Genomic DNA, 21,666 nt, shown 5'->3' with positions numbered 1-21,666 from the left:
TACATGATTGTACGTGGCCATGACCACATGAATTTATAACTAACCCATGTTCTGGCTCACCCTGACAGGGGGAAGACGGTACATAGGTCTACTGTATAAGCCCCTTCTTTTCACAAGTAAAGAAGGCGAACCAAGAGATATAGACGCTTACCCTCTTACACACACACATACACACACTCTCCGAGATATCAGACAGGAAATAGTACGATATCTCTGAGGCTCATTCCCTTCTCTCCGAAGTAATCTGTCGACTTCCGAGATTTGGGATCCGAGATCATCTCTTGATCTCCTTGAGTTGTTCATTTCTCGGTCTGTACGACCTACTACCTCACATAGCCCGTATTAACTACCGTGGGGCCCTACCGCCGTACCGAAGAGCACGATGACGACAAACCCGCGCAAATCACTCACTAACGTTGAGGATTTAACTCGGCTTTTCGGCCTCATTTCGAAGATGCCTGGGTCCAAGGGCGACGTTGCTTCCCCTTTGAGAGGCACCGACAAACCGGCAAACGACAAGGATCCAACCATCCCGCCCATGGGTCAGCTCGGGTCAGGAGTCGTCGCTCCCCACCCGAACATGGGTAGGTTAACAGAAGATGGCACAACTGATCCTGCGATTAATCTAAAGGAGGCAGACTCTACTCGTCGCTTGAGGAGGGTGAAGGTAAAACCCAAAACACCCAAGCCGATCGCCACACCCTCGGAAAGCATGCCACCTTGGTTTCCTCCTCACCCCTACCCGTCTTGGTACCCATCTCCCTACCACTATCCTTACACAACTCCCCTCGCTCATTTCACCCGCAGGCAAGTCCACAAGCGATCTCCTATCCCTCTGCCTCGAAGCAACCTATTCACTCATGTCGCCACGCGGCAGACACCCCGCACGAAGTCCCAAAGCATAATAAACCACCTCGATCAGGACAGGAAAAGACGGGGCGCAACCTTCTGTGTGACTTTGATCAGGAACGATCCGAGAATGCAGAAAAGCATGAGGTCCGGGCCATAGGGGGGGATGGGAGTGGAGATGGTGACAGGGATGACGATGATGGAGATGGAGATTGGAGCGAAGACAACTCCGAAAAAAGCGAAGAGGAAAGTTACACCACCGAAGCAGATACTTTGGATACCGGTAGCACGGCATCCAAGGAAGGCCCAGCTTGCACCTGACGTACTGACAGAGGGCCTTCCATCTCCGTTCACAAGAATCACCGTCAGCCCACTTCGCCCCAAGCAAGATCGACGACTGTTGACATGGCGGTGATCCGGGATTTAGTGAAGAAGGGAGTAGCCCGGAAATTTCCGAGGCAGTGGGGATACGCAAGATCCCTATAATTTCGTACATAGTTTCCAAGAGAGGCTCCACCTTTTGGGAGCCACTGACCCAATCATGTGTCGAATTTTCACCACGTGCCTATCAGGAGATGCATGGGACTGGTATATGGGATTGCCTCGCAGCTCCATCAGAAAATTCAAACACCTCGCAAAAGCATTCTTAGAAAGATATACCGTCATCAGACCTCCTCAGATTACGTGCGAGATGCTGCTCGACGTTGTACAGGATCCCGAAGAAAGGACCAGGACGTTTGTTAACCGTTTCATCCAAAAGTCACGGAAGATCCAAAACCTGAATGAAGAATTCACAGTAGCCGCCATCAAGAAAGGACTTCGTAAAGGCGACCCCGGTACCCTGAGATACGACGCATGTCGTAAAAATGTTATAACCCTCAGAGAACTTGTAGGCTTTGCGGAAGGATATATCAGGGCGGAGGAAGATGATGGCGACTTTAAACGGCCAAGGTCTCGATCGCCTCGAGGGCAAGTCGTGAACACTAGACCTCGGAGGGAAAAGCCACGGGGCCAGGATCTCCCTCGAAGATTACCGCAGGCGCGAGACGAAGGCATGCAAGATCTGGGTGAAGAGAGGTATCGCCCACACTTCACTCGTTATGCCCTCTTTGTTAGAAAGAGGAACGAAATGTTCCATATCGTTAGGGAAAGGTTCGAGTTGCCTCCACCGTTACCTAAGGACCTCTTCGAAGTACAAGACATCAACAAACGATACCTATACCATAACTCGGACGGCCACTCCACGGGCGACTGCCTCCAGCTCAAGGATGTGTTGGAGAAGTTGGCGCGAGAAGGCAAGTTGACCGAGTTTATCAACCCTGACTTTTACAAGAAGTACATGTGGCAGTATCACGCTTGAGCAAGAGATTTCAAGAGAAAGATACCTACCGAAGGGAAGTCGATAATAGACGGCCCGAGCGGGATAATCGAGGCGATGGTACGAATGACTCTCATCAGCCGGTGAGACCGCCAAGCCCTGTGATTAATATGATAAGTGGGGGAAGCGTGCATGTGTTGCGTAATCAACTACCCCGGAGAAAGGTCAAGCCATACCCAACCATATTGGTCTCTGACGCAGCTCCCGAAAGAAAAAGATCTCGGTCGGAGGAGGTAATCTCTTTCTCAGAGAAAGACCAAGGAGATATAATCGGCCCGCATGACGACCCGATCGTCCTAAATTTGAAAATCGGAACACACCAGGTTAAGCGAGTCATTATTGACACCGGAAGTTCAATAGATATTCTATATATGCCTTCAAGGAAATGAATTTGAAACCGGAAATGCTCCAGAAGGTCGTGGCACCACTGATTGGGTTCACGGGAGATACGTTATGACGGAAAGGCATGGTGCGACTCAAGGTCGCTTTCGGTACCCCGCCTAAGGTTGCAGAGGCAATGGTAGACTTCTTAGTAGTGGACATTCCCTCAGAATATAACGCGGTACTCGGTCGCGGAACCCTAAACCGAATTGGCACAATTGTATCTTCTCCCCATCTGAAGATTAAGTTTCACACAACACTACTAGAATCGTAACTTATAGCACCTGTTTGTTGCATGGTAGAGACAGTCCTTGCAACAGAAATGACGTTTGACCATTCCTGAAACTTGTTGCAAGGGTAGTCTCATGCAACATGTATCGCATGCAAATGTATAATATGCAACCATGCAACTGTTTTATATCTCCCCTTGCAACTACATTTTTAAGGTAAGATATTATAATTTATTGGAGGTCCATGCAACAACTCAAAATCATTGCCTTGCAACTACTTAATTACATGGAAGATACTATGTTTTATTAAAGGTCCATGCAACTTCTTAACCCCATGCCCATGCAACTAGTTTACGCCATTGTTTATATTATATTTTATTGAAGAAACAAGGCCTCAATTACAGGCTGGAGCAAGTAGAACAATCATTTAGTGATCCACTATATTTCAACTTGAGGAATTTGAAACAAATACATACTCATATCAGTATTCAAAACAGATTCATGTCAGTGCTCAAAATAGATTCATGATTTACTATGATTTGCAAACAAGTGGTTGGAGATTTGAGTATTCAGTACCAGGGAAAACAAGTGACTGGAGATTTGAGTGTTCAGTACTTGTAATTTGCAATCAAGTGGCTGGAGACAGTGTTAGGATACAAGATGAACCCTACCAATAACAACATTTCCCTAAAAGCAGTAAATTAAATGACACTACAAACAAAAGAAATGCTTCTTATCGACCATCAACTGTACACATATATATGCTTTTCTCCTAATTGCAATGCATAAAGTAATGTACACACATATCCTTTTAATTACATGAATTTGGCCTCTTAAAATTACCATTTAGGTCCCTCAACCAGCAATTATACCTGAATATAAACTCCTAAATTGCAATTTTAGATTACCATTCAGTTGGGAATTTCAACAAATAGATGGTGTTCAATGGTTAAAATTGGTTATACATGTGTTACTGTACCTGTCCTTCCCCACGACCTGTACCAATGGCAGGGTAGGATCCCTCCCTTGTCCATTGTACTGCACACATACACCATCTCTTAAGCCCATATCTCACATAATTTTGTAACCTAAGAAAGGAAGCCACAAACAAATTGTGTCAAAGTAATTAACATGGGTTGTTTTTCTTCTCTGAGGCAAAGTAACAAACACTTAGATGGCAGAAATGACTCTTCTGGCGGCAAGAGGGAAAAATTAGGAGAGGACTAAAGTAAAAATAAACAGTGGGAGGGAGAGATGAGTTAGCAATCCACGCTTAACTAATTTGTTGATAAAAATTAGGAGGGAAATGAAGTAGCAGGGTCCAATTGATGAAAATTAGGAGGGAAATTGTCAAATTTTGGGAGGGAATTAAATTGAGTGATTTGTATGGGAGGTGGTTTGGATTTCCAAAAAAATTTGGAGAGGATACGCAGAGAGACAGAGATGAGAAGTTGCGAACTTTCCAGAGAAGAAACACGGGAAAAAAAGATGAAAAAGCAGGAGTTGACAAGTGGGACCTAGTTGTAATAGAGACATCTCTTTAATATATAAAATTGATGATCATTAAATGGAGGTATCCATTGTAATCATGACAGCACATTTTTTTATCGGACGGCTCAGATTTATATATGTGAAAATTAATTAATGCATGCATTGCAAATAATATGAAAAAAAATTTTAAAAAGAAAATCATTATTTTTTTACGTTTTCTATGGCCAAATCATTCTTACAATTATCAAATTTATAGAATTTCATCATTATTTGTCCCTTCAACATGGTCAAAATCGAATTTTATAAAGTCAAAATAAAATTACGAGTGAATATTATTCGAGTATTTTTTGGAAAAATCGAATTTTTATGAATTACATGTGTACAGGTAAATCGAAATACAAGTGAACTATTTACAATTATAACTTGTATTTTAGAAAAAAAAAATTAGTAAACTATTCACGGTTAAATTTGTAAATTATATATTTTTTCATTTATATATTGAAGATAATTAAATAAATGACAACAAAATGAAAATTTATTGTAAAATAAGTTAAGTTGAGTGGCCTTTTATAAGGTCAAATTGTTAAAGTCAGAATAAAATTAAAAGTTAACAAAATAAATTTTATAATTTGCATTTGTACTTCGATAAAACATATACAACAAATAATATAAAAACAATTAAAAAAATACAAATTTTTAACGGTTTATACTTTATATGACCAAATCATAGTTATAATTATAAGAAATTCAACATGTGTCAATAGAAGTGAAAATATTTAGTCAATTAAAATCAAAATTCTACTTTAATTTAAAATATATTTTGCTATAGAAATTATATTAATAAAATTTATGCAATCATTAGTGTTATAACATGTTTATTGTTTAATTAAATAATTTTGACACATTTAAATTATATAGCATTACATGCATGTTGCATATATGACTCACATCTTCTATTCATAAACATAAGACATAAACTCTTGTTTCATGAGTTGATGAAGATGCATGGAAATATGTCATCCATTGGTCAATCGGAACCGTTTAAATTAAGGAGCACTGCATTTATTGTTTTTCACCCAAGTTTGATGAAATTTTGTTTTTATTTACCCATCCATCCAGTTGATCGAAAATTGAAGTATCATATGGCCATAAATAGTTCGTATTGGATCGAAACTCATACATAATAAAACGTTTGATCTTTTATGTTGGTTATGTTCAATGTTCTTATTTGATCATTTTAAAACATATTTGGAATTATTTCATTGTAGATCGACCGTTGATTTTCTGCATGAAAATGAACGGTCCAGAAATATTTTTTTAATTTGAAGGTGCATGTAATGATAAAAGTCTATAAAAAAATATCATGTATAAGTATTATTTGATCATATAAGATGTAAAAAAAATAAAAATAAAAATTTTGAAATTTTTTTATATGTACTGCTGTACATACATTAGCTTATTAGTATATATCAAAATTCTTTGCCGTCTGATAAGTGAAGAATGGTCTAGATTTATTCATTTTGAATAACTGTGAGAAAAGAGGCTCAATACAATAAGGTAACATAATACTGTTGTTTATATCCAGCAGTAGATAACGCACATGATCCTTTGATATTGGTGCGTAAAGATGATCCCATCGTCTGATCTAAACACAAATATTATGTTACATCAGGATAAATGAATTCTATATTTACATCTAACTTTTCATTTCTCCCTTTCCCTTCTCTTTGTACGCAGCCGCCAAACTTTTCATTTTAGATCTAGGGTTTTTCATCTTCCCTCCCAGGAGAGTTTCACCTTCCCCCAATTTTTTCAACTTCCCTCCTATTTTTTCGTGTTTCACCTTATTTTTTTCTACTTAAATGGGAAATTTACTTCCCTTCTATTTTTTTTCATTTCTCGCGCTCTCTTCAGCGGCTCTCTCTTAAAAGAAATCCTAGATCTATAATGGCAGGAAAAGGAAACACGAGAGAGCAAGGTGGGGCTACAATTCCCCATAGGTTTGATTACTGAAGCAAGGTGGTGAGAAGCGCAGAGAAGCTGGTGGAGACGGCCATGCCGGGGCATGATGCCTTTCACGCCGCCGCAAATGCTTTTCGTGTGCATGACCTTGCGCTCATTCTCGAAGGTCAATTCTTGCTATTTTGGAACTGAGATCTATTATATGGGCAATTTTTTTGACATAAATGGAATTGATGTTTGTATTTTTTTTTCATAATTCTAGAGATTTAGCACTATTTTTCAAGCACTGTGTAGTTTATTAATTTTGGGCTTAAGTTTTGCCATAATTGTTTCAATTGAATACCATTTAAGGCACGAATTTATGTAGTTGGCAATGAGTACCAACCAAAATTTGGATAGACCCATTACTGGTACCTAAAACAGGTTAAACCCATGTGTACTGACTTTGCATCTGAGATTGGACATGAAGTTGAAATATAAAGAAAATATTCATGAATAAGTGAATAACTCTAATAACTCTAGTATTACTTCTTTTTGTTTCATTTTTTTAAGGCTTCTGGATTTGATATTAGAAGTTCATTTTCTGCATATATACTGTCCCAATGTGGTATAGAATAAAAAATAATTATGTTGCAAAGAAGTGCATCATAAAAGAAAGTGCATGTCTTAGACCAATGTACATTAATTACTGGCTGGGTTCTATCTAGTATATATTCAATAAAGTTTTGTCAAAAATTATTAAGACATATATAGACTGCATGTGTATATCAAGTGCTAATATAACCCTATATGCTACTGGTAACCCTATATGAGGGCCATATTTCTCATTTTTCCAATTCAATTCTCATTTTTCGCTTTAATGGATATTTCTCAACTTTTCCATATTCTAATAGAGGAAGGTTAAGGCAATGAGGGCTGATCAGGCCAATGGAGGATTGGACGACAACACCTTATTTCTGACAGCCCTTGGTGGACCAAGCCATGGTCGTGTCTTAGGATTTGGAAGCTTGCTAGAACAAACGGTGAAAACAGCAACCACCCGAGAAAGGCAGAACCATGCAACATCTTATGCATCTGGGTTGACAAATACTGGGGTACAGGAGATCTTCACTAGGGCAGAAGTAGAAGCCATGGTGCATGAACGTGATTGTCGTATCATTGAGGAACGCACTGAAAGGTTAAGAGATCAAGCCCAAAATCAGTACATGTTCTCCAAATTTACAAAATGCAGGGGTTACAGGTGCCTATTACACAGGTTAGATTGAGCAAAATTTGGGTTATTTTAGGCTTTTAAAATAATAGGGTTCTTGTGTTCATGAATTCTCACATATACATTTTTTTCTTAGGAACCAGCTAGCAGTGCTGAACTACCACAAGACGGTACAACAGGGAATATGGGTTCTTTACAGGTAACATTTTAAGATAAAAATCTATGGGATGTAGCTGTTACAAGTCTGAACCAGCCATGTTGTGCTCTTCATATTCTAACATTGCACTTCCACTTATAATTCTTAGGTTCAAGGTACCCCCTCTCAACCATCTCAGGAACTACCTTCAAATCTGCAAATGGAATTCATTACGGTTAGTACATTTACAATGTTGGTTGAATATTACAATTCTTATGAAAATAACATCTAAGGCTGCAAATTGAAAGAATTAGATGTTCCACACTAATGGGTACCACATTAATGGGTAATGGTACCATTGAGTATTTTTAAAGATAATGGTAAGATGTAAGATGCTGGCGATCGATTTTTAAGGTGCCTAGTTTGGTGCTGTTTTGTTGGTACCGACCCAGTACTGCCATTGGTATCAAAATTGAACTGACAAGGGACCCTTCTATATATACTCCTTAAATGTACCAAAACCAGCTCAAAGAACAGTGTATACTAATAATTATCAATAATAAGTTACTTCTGACAGGCTTGTACAACATAATTAATTTTTATAAAAGAATATGCTCTAACATCACAATTTGGTTTACAGAACCAACAACCAAATCCAGAAGTGTCATTCCAAGCACTACTGACTTCTCAAGACGGACAAGAAATTGCAAGTAATGATGCCGCAATGTCCAATTGGTGGGCAAATCCAACTTCGACATGAACCAGGGATGTCTAGTAGGGTTGTCGATATTTAGGGTAAAGTATTTTGGTTATATGGTGGGTATATTTTGTTAACTCATAGGGGGGTGAGTTTATTTTGTTAATGCTTGATAGGTGGGCACATTTTGGGTATATTTAGAAGCTAACTCTTTTATAATCAATGATGTTGTTTTACTTCTTTTTAAATTTTGGTTCAATGTAAGATGACTATACTATGTTGGTCAATGATTATTAGTTGCTTTATATTTATGTTTCGATGTGTTTTATGTGAATGTTGATGAATGGGAAACTGAGAATTGTAAAAAATTACTGGGCTGGTACCAGATTGGTACAGAGAGGAAGGATTGTAGAATTGGAGCATGCTAATTTCCAGCTATTTCCTGTTATTATATACGTTGGTATGTCCATGCAAATAGTATGAACTGCATTCAAAACATGTCAATAATCACCCATGCAATAAGCTAATAATCTTCCCATGCTAATAGTCAGGTGGGACCCATATTCCCTTGCCTTGCATATAGTCAGGTGGGACCCACGGGTGTTAGCCTTGCATATAGTCCAGTAGGACCCATGATTGTTAGCCATGCATATAGTCAGGTGGGACCCATACTGCCTCCCCTTGCAAATACTAAAAACGGGGTCAACTCTGGAAGTAGTTGCATGTGCCCTTGTTGCAAGGGTATAGGCTTGCAACAAGTCTATTGCAAGGGAGTCCTTGCAACTACTTAGCAGTTGTGAGGAAAGTTGTTACAAGGGTATAGTTGCAAGGGTAAACACATGCAACAAGTGTTTTCGGGCTTGTTGCAAGGGTATCTCCTTGCAACAAGCTATTTTTCAGGGCATGCAATAAGTTAGAATTCTAGTAGTGGCGCAGCCACAGTGCTGCAGGGGCAGGCAACTACATATCTCTGGAATTTTTTTTTTCTTTTGACTAGATTTTTCGATGGATCTTACCTACTCCTGAATTTGATTCTGCCTATCTCTGAATTCAATTCAGAGTAGCAATTGTTAGTTCATACTTCAGAGATGGTTTGTGAGTCGTTTAATCTAATTAGAAAAGAAAGAAATTTTTAAATCTATGTTCAATTCGGAGTAGCGATTCCCCTCCGCTCAATTAATACCAATTATTTTAGTAGTTTTGATATCAATTAGTAATTTATTAAAAATTACAACTTATTCAATTGGTAGAGATGCAATTTGATAGGCGGGCGAACGCAGGAAGAGAATTATGGTGGGGATTCAAATCAGAACCCGTTCAGCAAAAATACCTGAACCCAATTTCTGCCCACTCCTAAGTCAAAACATGTTGCAAACTTCCATAGTTGCATCAAAACACATGACATGTTGCAAACTTCCCCTTAGGTGGTATGTGTCTCGAAACACATGATTTAACACATAAAAAAATTTAGTCTATCTCACTAATGATCTTAATCAATGCTCCCTAGCTCGTTATGTGAAAGTTGTCAAAAGATTTTTCTTTTTGCAAGTTGCAATACCATGTATATATTAATGTACTTGTGAAAATATGAAGTCAACTACGTGGTTATTTCAACAATCATCTTGATCTATTCCTATCTAATAATCAGAGTCTGAAGATGTAATGAGGCACTATGCTGCATCAAAACACATGCACATGTTGCAAACTTCCCCTTAGGTGGTATGTCTCGAAACACATGATTTAACACATAAAAAATTTTAGTCTATCTCATTAATGATCTTAATCAATGCTCCCTCGTTATGTGAAAGTTGTCAAAAGATTTTTCTTTTTGCAAGTTGCAATACCATGTATATATTAATGTACTTATGAAAATATGAAGTCAACTACGTGGTTTCAACAATCATCTTGATCTATTCCTATCTAATAATCAAGAGTCTGAAGATGTAATGAGGCACTATTTTTTTTTTCCAAGTGAAGTCCTTAGGCAATGAGGCACTAATTAGCCCCGCCATTTCTATAATTATTTGTGGAGGAAACATTTCGCTAACTTGCTAGGCAAAAAAATTTAGTTACCACCGCAATTAATTAAAATTAAACCACCACCACCACTCATTCAATTCTTACCACTAACGCACCTCTAGAGCCCGCATCAATTTTTTTCATGCATTAGCTGGGGATGCACACCAAATTAAATTTTATTTTTGGTTTTATTTAATTCAGTGGCGCACTGAATATATGTATATCCCTCCTCTATATTATGTATCTTAAATTGAAATGGATGACAGAAAGTTGTGTGGCTGAGATTTATTAATCTAAATTCAAATTGAATCTGAGCCATCTAAACAAAGAATCTGTCTTCTTTTGATTAAATACATTCTTTCTCTATGTAGAAGTCTAAATTTAGTGAAAATTATACCCGTCAGACGTATTGTCATATATATTGTCGCATAGATACGCAAATTTTTTCGCTGATCCGTAAAAAAAAAATTTCTCCCAACGAGCCGTCCCCTCCCCCCGACCCTTTCTTCCCAAAGAAAAAGGAAACCTAATCGGAGAAAGAAAAAGAAATCCTAATCGGAGAAACTACAGATCTCTGATGCACTGTACGACTAGAGAGAGATGGAGAGAGAAGGGGAAGGAAGAATCGGCGTAACTCGGCTGGATATGGTGGATCGAAGGAATCAGCCAGCTGATGCTTCATCCCGCCCCAAGCCCCCCATTCAAGCGTTGTAAAATCTCCCAATAATTGGATCCTGATACCCGCAATAGACTACTGATTTCTTCACTTTAAGGTCCTAAGTTTAAGATTAAGGTCCTACTTAGACTTACTAGACTGTACAGTTTCGTTTTATCAACAATTTTCTCTTTGATGTCCCTTAAGTTATATTCTTCTTCTTGTAGGGGTACTATAGCTTTTGTAAATATGTCTATTTCTTGTGAGGGTGAGGGGGAAGATGGTCCAGTTGTTCTCCAATTGAAAAAATGGCAGGACACCACATTTCAGTTCGACCTATCAGAGTTCCATGAAGGCTTTATATCATCCAGTAGACAAATGCTTCTCTTAATTTCTAATAATAAAGATCATTGCTGCAAGATCATTTCAAAGATCATTGCCTACAAGATCATTTCAAAGATCATTGCTGCAAGATTGAGACCTTTCATCTCGTCCTGCATCTCACATGCCCAGTCTGCCTTTGTCCCGGGAAGAGACATAGCAGAAAACATGGTTTTGTTGAGAGAAATTCTCCACTGTTTCAAAACAAGGGGCTATAAGAAGAGACAGTTCTGTCTAAAAGCGGATCTGTCAAAGGCCTTTGACAGAATGAATTGGTCCTATTTGGAGGAATTGCTACCTTTGTATGGTTTTCCACAGAGATTGACCGCCTGGATCTTAGCGTGTGTGACATCTGCCCAGTTTTCAATCATTCTGAATGGCCGAGGAGATAGATTCTTCAGACCTTCCTGTGGTTTAAGGCAGGGCTGCTCACTATCGCCCTACTTATTTATCATAGGAATGGATCTGTTGTCAAGATTGTTACAGTTTCAGGTAGAGAGAGGGCAAATCATAGGAATTCGTGTGGCCCCCATAGCACCTACTCTCACAAACTGTCTCTACGCAGATGACTTACTCCTCTTTGGAGAAGCATCTGCACAGGAAACAATCGCATACACAGACACTCTCCAAGTCTTCTCTTCGATTTCAAGTCAAAGGGTGGGACCTGCCAAAAGTTTCATTTGGTTCAGTGTGCATACAGACCGCATAGTCAAACAAGAGATTGAACAAATTTTCCAAATTCCCCAAAACCCGATTGCTAAATCATACCTGGGAGCACCAGTTGAAACTAATGCAGCGGCATATGAGTTCCTAATTGAAAGGGTATCATCCAAGTTGCAGATGTGGAAGAGTAAGTTATTGTCACAAGCAGGAAGGGTGGTACTAATCAAGGCGGTGCTCCAAACACTCCCGATCTATTTTATGGCTACCTCACGAATCCCTAATAAAGTCTGATAGGGCCATGTTCTAAGGCCCATATAGCCTCAATCTGGACTAAGAACAAGGCCGAGATTAGGACCTCGTTCTGCGAGGCCAACCCGGGACATAATGCAGAGTCCATGATTAAGGCCCAAGATAAGCCGGCCCGACTACGGCCTAGACAGCTTACATATAGGGTTATGAAGCCCAAAGTTGTCTCCGAGTCGATAACCGCTCGTAACTGGCAACTATGCCGGTTACCGACCTCGTTTACATGATTGTACGTGGCCATGACCACATGAATTTATAACTAACCCACGTTCCGGCTCACCCTGGCAGGGGGAAGACGGTACATAGGTCTACTGTATAAGGCCCTTCTTTTCACAAGAAAAGGGCGAACCAAGAGATATAGACGCTTACCCTCTTACACACACACATACACACACTCTTTGAGATATCAGACAGGAAATAGTACGATATCTCTGAGGCTCATTCCCTTCTCTCCGAGGTAATCTATCGACTTCCGAGATTTAGGATCCGAGATCATCTCTTGATCTCCTTGAGTTGTTCATTTCTCGGTCTGTACGGCCTACTACCTCACATAGCCCTTATTAACTACCGTGGGGCCCTACCGTCGTACCGAAGAGCACGATGATGACAAACCCGCGCAAATCACTCACTAACGTTGAGGATTTAACTCGGCTTTTCGGCCTCATTTCGAAGATGCCTGGGTCCAAGGGCGACGTTGCTTCCCCTTTGAGAGGCACCGACAAACCGGCAAACGACAAGGATCCAACCATCCTGCCCATGGGTCAGCTCGGGTCAGGAGTCGTCGCTCCCCACCCGAACATGGGTAGGTTAACAGAAGATGGCACAACTGATCCCGCGATTAATCTAAAGGAGGCAGACTCTACTCGTCGCTCGAGGGGGGTGAAAGTAAAACCCAAAACACCCATGCCGATCGCCACACCCTCGGAAAGCATGCCACCTTGGTTTCCTCCTCACCCCTACCCGTGTTGGTACCCATCTCCCTACCACTATCCTTAAACAACTCCCCCCCCCCTCATTTCACCCGCAGGCAAGTCCACAAGCGATCTCCTATCCCTCTGCCTCGAAGCAACCTATTCACTCATGTTGCCACGCGGGAGACACCCCGCACGAAGTCCCAAAGAATAATAAGCCACCTCGATCAGGATAGGAAAAGACGGGGCGCAACCTTCTGTGTGACTTTGATCAGGAACGATCCGAGAATGCAGAAAAGCATGAGGTCCGGGCAACAGGGGGGGATGGGAGAGGAGATGGTGACAGGGATGACGATGATGGAGATGGAGATTGGAGCGGAGACAGCTCCGAAAAAAGCGAAGAGGAAAGTTACACCACCGAATCAGATACTTTGGATACAGGTAGCACGACATCCAAGGAAAGCCCAGCTCGCACCTGACGTACTGACAGAGGGCCTTCCATCTCCATTCACAAGAATCACCGTCAGCCCACTTCGCCCCAAGCAAGATCGGCGACTGTCGACATGACGGTGATCCGGGATTTAGTAAAGAAGGGAGTAGCCCGGAAATTTCCGAGGCAGTGGGGATACGCAGGATCCCTATAATTTCGTACATAGTTTCCAAGAGAGGCTCCACCTTTTGGGAGCCACTGACCTAATCATGTGCCGAATTTTCACCACGTGCCTATCAGGAGATGCATGGGACTGGTATATGGGATTGCCTCGCAGCTCCATCAGAAAATTCAAACACCTCGCAAAAGCATTCTTAGAAAGATATACCGTCATCAGACCTCCTCAGATTACGTGCGAGATGCTGCTCGACATTGTACAGGATCCCGAAGAAAGGACCAGGGCGTTTGTTAACCGTTTCATCCAAAAGTCACGGAAGATCCAAAACCTGAATGAAGAATTCACACTAGCCGCCATCAAGAAAGGACTCCGTAAAGGCGACCCCGGTACCCTGAGATACGACGCATGTCGTAAAAATGTTATAACCCTCAGAGAACTTGTAGGCTTTGCGGAAGGATATATTAGGGCGGAGGAAGATGATGGCGACTTTAAACGGCCAAGGTCTCGATCGCCTCGAGGGCAAGTCGCGAACACTAGACCTCGGAGGGAAAAACCACGGGGCCAGGATCTCCCTCGAAGATTACCGCAGGCGCGAGACGAAGGCAGGCAAGATCTGGGTGAAGAGAGGTATCGCCCACACTTCACTCGTTATGCCCTCTTTGTTAGAAAGAGGAACGAAATGTTCCATATCGTTAGGGAAAGGTTCGAGTTCCCTCCACCGTTACCTAAGGACCTCTTCGAAGTACAAGACATCAACAAACGATACCTATACCATAACTCGGACGGCCACTCCACGGCGACTGCCTCCAGCTCAAGGATGTGTTGGAGAAGTTGGCGCGAGAAGGCAAGTTGACCGAGTTTATCAACCCTGACTTTTACAAGAAGTACATGTGGCAGTATCACGGTCGAGCAAAAGATTTCAAGAGAAAGATACCAACCGAAGGAAAGTCGATAACAGACGGCCCGAGCGGGATAATCGAGGCGATGGTACGAATGACTCTCGTCAGCCGGTGAGACCGCCAAGCCCTGTGATTAATATGATAACTGGGGGAAGCGTGCATGTGTTGCGTAATCAACTACCCCGGAGAAAGGTCAAGCCATACCCGACCATATTGGTCTCTGACGCAGCTCCCGAAAGAAAAAGATCTCGGTCGGAGGAGGTAATTGTTAGTGTAATAATCTAGAAGTCAATAATACGATAATTTATCATAAAGCTTTGTTCATGAATTGGATGATTAATATCATTTTGTTTCCTTGAGTATTATTGTATTTATGGATCATTTCGAGTTCATGACTGAAATTGTGAAACTCCATAATATAGATGATATACTCTTAAAAGGTCACTGACCAAGGTAATTAGCAGGAACACTAATTTCCGCTGTAAGGTTAGTATGTGGATTAAATGATGGTCAAGTTTTACAGAACATAGACAAAGAGTTGTCATTTTAATCACATAGATATATATTCCAGGAACATGATATCTGACAGACCCCGAATGAAACATTATACGGAATTGTGTTCGTGTCATTAATGCTTTCATTCAGTGTTAAGTTCTAAAGTATGAGGTATTCATCTTTCCTACGAAGAAATGTATATGTGTGATTGTTATCAAACACTGTCGGTAAAATGCAGTTATAACGGTAGCTCTTCGGTATACATGGCTTAGCTGAGGTAGTGATGGTTTACCAAAAGTACTATTGTCCCTCGTATCTCTATACGAGCTATAGCATCACTGGGCCCCTTGATAGAGTAAGATTATCAGCGCGCGGTATGATTACAAGAGTAATCATATTTGATAATCTGCTCAAGATCAAGAAAAGATTAAGTTTACAAGGATGACACACACCTACCTTGAAACTAATCTGATAGCTATGTGACAAAAGAACTGACACAAGTAAATTGTTTACTGGATCGTGATATTGTACTGTACAGCATCATCTGTGTAATTGGATGGTCATAATGTGTTGCCAGATGCCGCTCATGATTATAGAAGTTAAAACAGTTTTAACTCTATTTACCAACATAACACAGATCCTATTGGGTCACACCATATAGGAGTTAATCGGAGAATCTTATTGTGATTGATTATAAATTGGTTATGATCAATAGTAAGATGGTTATAATTAATTATACGTGTTATAATTAAATTATAAATGTTATGTAAAAATAACAAGCAAAAACATTGGTTAATTTATAAACGTGTGTGACACGTTATATAAAAGTTAACCGGTTAATTTATAAATGTGCAGGATACGTTGTATAAATTACCGAAACAATAACCGCAAGAAAAATATATATAATTGTTCAGAATAATTATACAAACATTATTTGTGTTCGGGCCGAGGGCATTCGGGTCTTTTCAGATTCGTGCTTATCCGCATGACGTGTCATCGATCCTATCCAGATGACACGTCATCGATCTTATCCACATGTCATCATCCTTATCCATTCGATGGCATATCTTGTAAATAGGCATATGTTGAGGGGTATTTCGGTCTTTTGCGAACCTCCTCAAAAGCCTATAAATAGAGGGGTGCATGTAGAGAGAAAAACCACTAATTCACTTGTATCGTTTCGTGCAGAATCGAATCGGTATTTTCTCTCTTTCTCGGTTTCTTATCCAAATAGTGTTTCGGTTGAGAAAAGAAAGTTATACGTAGTTGACGTATAATCTTGCGGGTTGTTGTGGAGAATATTTACGGGATCGATGAATAGTGTTTTACCGAATTTCGCGGTATGTCAGTTTTGCTCATTTGATGAAACTGAGTAACCGAAAATTCGTGTTTACGGGTTTTCGTCTTTTTCCCCGTGAATAGTGTTTTTGCAGAAATTCCACGGTTTATAGTATTTCTGGCAAAAGAAATAAACCGCTCTCTGGTTAGTCCTGGTGGATAACCGATAGAGGTATCACACGTGTAATACTCCGAGTCGATTCCTTCCCTGGTGAGGCTCTACTCGCTCGGTCTGCATTCCAACTGTGATTTGGAAACAAGGTATAAATATGTTATATTAATCTATTTAATTGGTAAGTAGATTAAAGTTTTAGAAATCAATCATGGAGTAGATCTGTAAAATGATTAAATTGGGTTTTGATGCCAAAGGAATACTGAAGGTGGACCGTCTTGGAAAGTTTCCTGACATACCCCGTTTAATCCTGAGCTTAAGTTGGCTGTAGAAATTTTTGTTCTACGGTCATTCCGCACCTTAAGCCTAAACGGGTTTTGGTTACAGCACCGCCGAAAACCCAACAGTGGTATCAGAGCACAAGGCTCTCCCGCTGATTGATTTTCTAAAAGTTATAACTTATGCAAATTAGGTGCATATACCGCATATCAGTTTAATTCTTACATTTGCAGCTGAAGTCCAAAACCGATTAGAAATAAGATTTTCTTGGATCGGTTCTACCGACTAAGAAAGTTAAATTAGATTTAAGCTTTCTTTATGCTTTCTTATGAAATGTAAACTTTTACATTTCTTGGATCGGTTTTCCGACCGAGAAAGATATAATAGGATTTTATGCTTTCTTTATGTTTTCGTGTGCAAAACTTTCAACTGCGTTTGAGTATATCTAAGAATGTGATGAAGCAATGACAAGGTTAATGACAAGGTTAATGACAAGAAAAGTCTCTACTTTTCGTCTAACCCTCGTTTACGCGTCCTGATAGCTGGCCCAAAGGGGACTTTGTCACGTTACCAAATTACTCTATGCTTTTGAAATGGCAAAATTTAGTGTAAGTTTTTCGCCTTTTCGAAAACCTTCGGATAAGTAAAGTTCATCGAAGAATGTGATGAAGCAATAAAGTACCTGAGTAAGAGCTGTCATTTCCACACAAGAAAGAGATGGTTCTGTCTAGGAAAGATTGAGTCTAAGCGGTCCTCGTGACCCCAATATTTCCTGGGAGCCCCTTTCACGTGTCCTAATGGCTGGCCCAAAAGGAACTTTGTCACGTTACCAAATTGCTTTATGGACCGAAAAGAATATCTATTTTAAAACATATAAATTGTTTATGTGCTTTAATTGGTATAAATAAGAACTGAGCATAGCTGCAAAATAAAGAATTGGTAACTGATAGATTATATACCCGACTTGGTCCTGTATATAAGTAAATTAGATTTACAGCTTAGAGTAAATTAGATTTAATGCTTTAAAATGAAAATGGGTAAAACTAGATTTACCGTCTTTCCAAGGAACCGTGAAAGAAAATTTTCTTTGAAGAAAAATACGAATGTAGGATCACATTTGGCATTGTTTTCTTTCTGACTTCCTTTCCACGACTGCTTACTGAAGCATATGAAAGAGGTCTTTGAGGAAGATAGGAATTGGATCACAATAGGTATTTTTCTGACAAGCAACTTTCACGTGTCTGTAACGCTGACCAAGGTCAACATTACGAAATGAAAGAAATATACGTAACTCGGTCACATATATAGGTAAATCAGATTTACTGCTATCATATAAAAACGTATAGATTAGATTTACCGTTTTTATAAGAAACCATATAAACTACCTCTACAAGATAGACGGTAGCTAAAGTCAGTTACAAGAACTGACTGCTTAAACAAAACTAAGCGTATCAAAGAGGTACTGATAAGAACAGAAACTAATGGAGATCACATTTCGTATTCAAGACTTCCTTTCCACGACTGCTTAATGAAGCATATGAAAGAGGTCGCTATAAAGATACGAATAGAATCACATTTAGTCATTCTTTCTAACATATGCTGTGAAAAGAAAGTAATGAGGATCACATTCGATATTTTTGACTTCCTTTCCACGACTGCTTCATGAAGCATATGAAAGAGGTCGCTATAAAAATACGAATAGAATCACATTAGTCATTCTTTCTGACATAAGTTAAAGAAAAGAAATGGGGATCACATTCGGTATTCAAGACTTCCTTTCCACAACTGCTTAATGAAGCATATGAAAGAGGTCGCTATAAATATACGAATAGAATCACATTAGTCGTTCTTTCTGACATACCCCTTTGGATATTGCTAGCACTGTTAAGCATAAACACCAACCCATTAAATATTAAGTAGTATGCCCTTCCCACTCTATCCTCCTCACATCATTGTTCATTGGTTGTATGATTGAAACCTACTCAGTAGGCATCGCCTTTTACCTTTGGTGGTCGAGGGTTATGTGAGACATAACAAAACAAAATAGAGTGAGGTTACTTACCGATGATTTCTAAAAGAGTTTTAGGCTCGGGGCAAAGTCTTCGTTAAATACACGTGATGTTTTAACGAAACTAAGAATCACAAAGAGTTGTGATTAGCAAGTTTGCTTACCTAAGATAACTGATAGCCATGATATGCATACACTGCCTTGGTTATTGGTGAAAATATGGATCTTGGTCCTACTGCAAATGGGAATAGAACAAATTTGCAGTGGGAGTTTTATTATTGAATAAAACATTACATGAACAAAGCTAAAAATCTTTACTTTAAACGTTGTAGAAATATGACTAAAGAAATGTCTTTTCTCTTTACGCTACCTACTCGAAAAGGTAGACATACGTGAGAAAAAGGAATATATCCTAAATACACCGGTCCCTGCTTAAATAGTAGAGAGCAGCTCTGTCAGTACTCACACGCTTCATATGACAAGTGATGATGACAAACTGGAGAAGCTTAACTGTCCGTTGAGCCACGAGTTGGCCACGGAAGTTATCCTAAACTCATTTCCTCCCAGCTATTCGGAGTTCATTGTGAACTCCCATAAGCAAGAGTTGGATAAGAGCTTGCAGGAGCTCCAAGGGATGCTGAGGATCACTGATAAAGACATTGAAAATAGCTCTCATGTCCTCATGATCCAAGAAGGTGGGAGGAAGATCAAGAAAGCAAAAGGGAAAAACGGCGATTAAGTACAAAGGCAAAGGGAAGTTGGTTCCGGGAACGAACTCTCCCAAGATAAATATTTCTGCTAACTCTGACTGCTATTTTAGCAATAGCAAAGGTCACTGAAAGAGAAACTGCCCGGAGTATCTTGGAGATATGAAGTTTGAGAATGTCTCAAAAGTCTCAGTCTCAAGTATTTATGTTATTGAAATTAATATTGCGACCTCTCTTAATGATTGGGTACTGGATACCGGATCATGTGCTCATATTTGCGCGAATATGCAACCACTAAGAGGAAGTTACGCAATAAGGAAGTACAACTCCGAGTTGGAAACGGAGCACATGTTGCAGCCGTTACAGTCGGTAGGATAGAATTGTACTTGCCTAGCGGTTTTATTCTGGAACTAGAAAATGTCTATTTTGTTCCTACCATTTCTAGAAATATCATATCAATCTCGTGTTTAGAGATGAATGATTTCTCGTTTGTTATAAAGGACAATAGATGTTCTATTTATAAAAATGAGACATATTATGGATCATCTTACTTGTTAAATGGTCTTTATATGCTAGAAATGGAAAATCCCATGTTTAACATCAATAACAAAAGACTCAAAACGTTTCATGAAAGTATTGACTTACATGAGACATAAGTCTGAATCCTTTGACGAGTTCAAGGAATTTAAGACTAAAGTAGAAAATCAACTGAACAAAAGTATTAAGGCATTACGGTAGGACCGTGGAGGCGAATACTTGAGTTATGGTTTTCAAAATGTACTTAAAGGAATGTGAGATAGTCTCACAACTCACACCTCTAGGGACACCGCAATGTTACGGTGTTGCCAAGAAAATGAAACAAACCATGCTGGACATGATTCGTTCCATGATGAGTAACGCCACCCTTCCCAAAATCATTTTGGGGACACGCACTAGATACTGCTGCACTAACGATAAATATGGTTCCATCCAAGTCAGTTGAAAAGACTCCATACGAGTTATGGTTTGGGAAATCCCAAATATGTCTTATCTTAAAAATGGGGTTGCGAAGTATTTGTCAAACGCCTGACGTCTGACAAACTTGGTCCCAAATCTGACAAGTGCTTTTTCGTAGAGTATCCTAAGGAAACGAAAGGATATTACTTCTATTACCAGTCCGAGAACAAATTAGTTGTTGCTTGTCATGGTATACTTTTGGAGAACGAGTTTCTTGCAAAAGGAAGTAGTGGGAGTAATGTAATACATTAAGAAATTCAAGATACATCACACAATACAATATCTGAACTAGATCAGATTAACCCACCTCTTGATTTTTTGGCTGATGAGCATCTGGAAGTACCAAGTCCACAAGAAGTTGTGGATGAGGTTCTAGTCTCGAGCTCAAGTGCTTCAACGCAAGTTGAAGTAGAACTGGATCCGCAGACAGTTGTGGATCAAGTTCGACAGCCTGAAGAACAAGTGCTACGTAGGTCAATGAGAACAGTCCATGCACCCGAGAGGTACTTAGGACTGCACGAGGTCTCAGTTTTTGACACTGAAGATCCTCTGACCTATGCGGAAGCAATGGATAGGCCTGACTCTGATAAATGGCTGGAGGCCATGAGATCCGAAATACAGTCCATGTATGACAACACGGTTTGGAACATAGTTGTACCACTTGATGGGGTGAAGCCCATAGCTAACAAGTGGGTTTTCAAAGGAAACAGACATGGATGACAATATGACTATTTACAAAGCACGGCTAGTAGCGAAAAGGTTTCAAACAAATTCTGGGAATTGATGAAACTCTTTCACCCGTGGCTATGTTTAAGTCAATTCGAATACTCCTAGCAATTGCCGCATTTCATGAAGATGAAATATGGCAAATGGATGTCAAAACCACCTTCTTAAATGGAAATTTAAGAAGAGGATGTGTACATGACACAGCCTACGGGTTTTGAAGATCCAGAGA

The 21,666-nt window shown here is 39.8% G+C and overlaps 2 protein-coding genes and 1 long non-coding RNA gene across 3 annotated transcripts; all 3 read left to right on the top strand.

The window, feature by feature from the left end:
• Positions 1-1,390: 1,390 nt before the first annotated feature.
• LOC144554456 (uncharacterized) lies at positions 1,391-2,209 on the top strand. The gene has a single exon (XM_078302773.1). It carries the CDS (start codon positions 1,391-1,393, stop codon positions 2,207-2,209), a length of 819 nt encoding a protein of 272 aa, XP_078158899.1.
• A 5,426-nt stretch (positions 2,210-7,635) lies between these two features.
• On the top strand, positions 7,636-8,926 carry LOC144554700 (uncharacterized). Its single transcript, XR_013511711.1, has 3 exons — positions 7,636-7,700; positions 7,807-7,872; positions 8,278-8,926. It is a non-coding gene; the product is annotated as an uncharacterized LOC144554700 (long non-coding RNA).
• A 5,042-nt stretch (positions 8,927-13,968) lies between these two features.
• Positions 13,969-14,891, top strand: LOC144554454 (uncharacterized). The gene is made up of 2 exons (XM_078302772.1): positions 13,969-14,721; positions 14,775-14,891. The coding sequence occupies exons 1-2, from the start codon at positions 13,969-13,971 to the stop codon at positions 14,889-14,891; spliced, it is 870 nt and encodes a 289-aa protein (XP_078158898.1).
• The last annotated feature ends 6,775 nt before the right edge of the window (positions 14,892-21,666 follow it).

Source organism: Carex rostrata, chromosome 5, assembly GCF_964058835.1.
Source record: "Carex rostrata chromosome 5, lpCarRost1.2, whole genome shotgun sequence".
In the NCBI taxonomy this organism is placed as follows: domain Eukaryota; kingdom Viridiplantae; phylum Streptophyta; class Magnoliopsida; order Poales; family Cyperaceae; genus Carex; species Carex rostrata.
The sequence above is the reverse complement of the archived record's forward strand: the minus strand, read 5'-3'. Positions and strand labels throughout refer to the sequence as shown.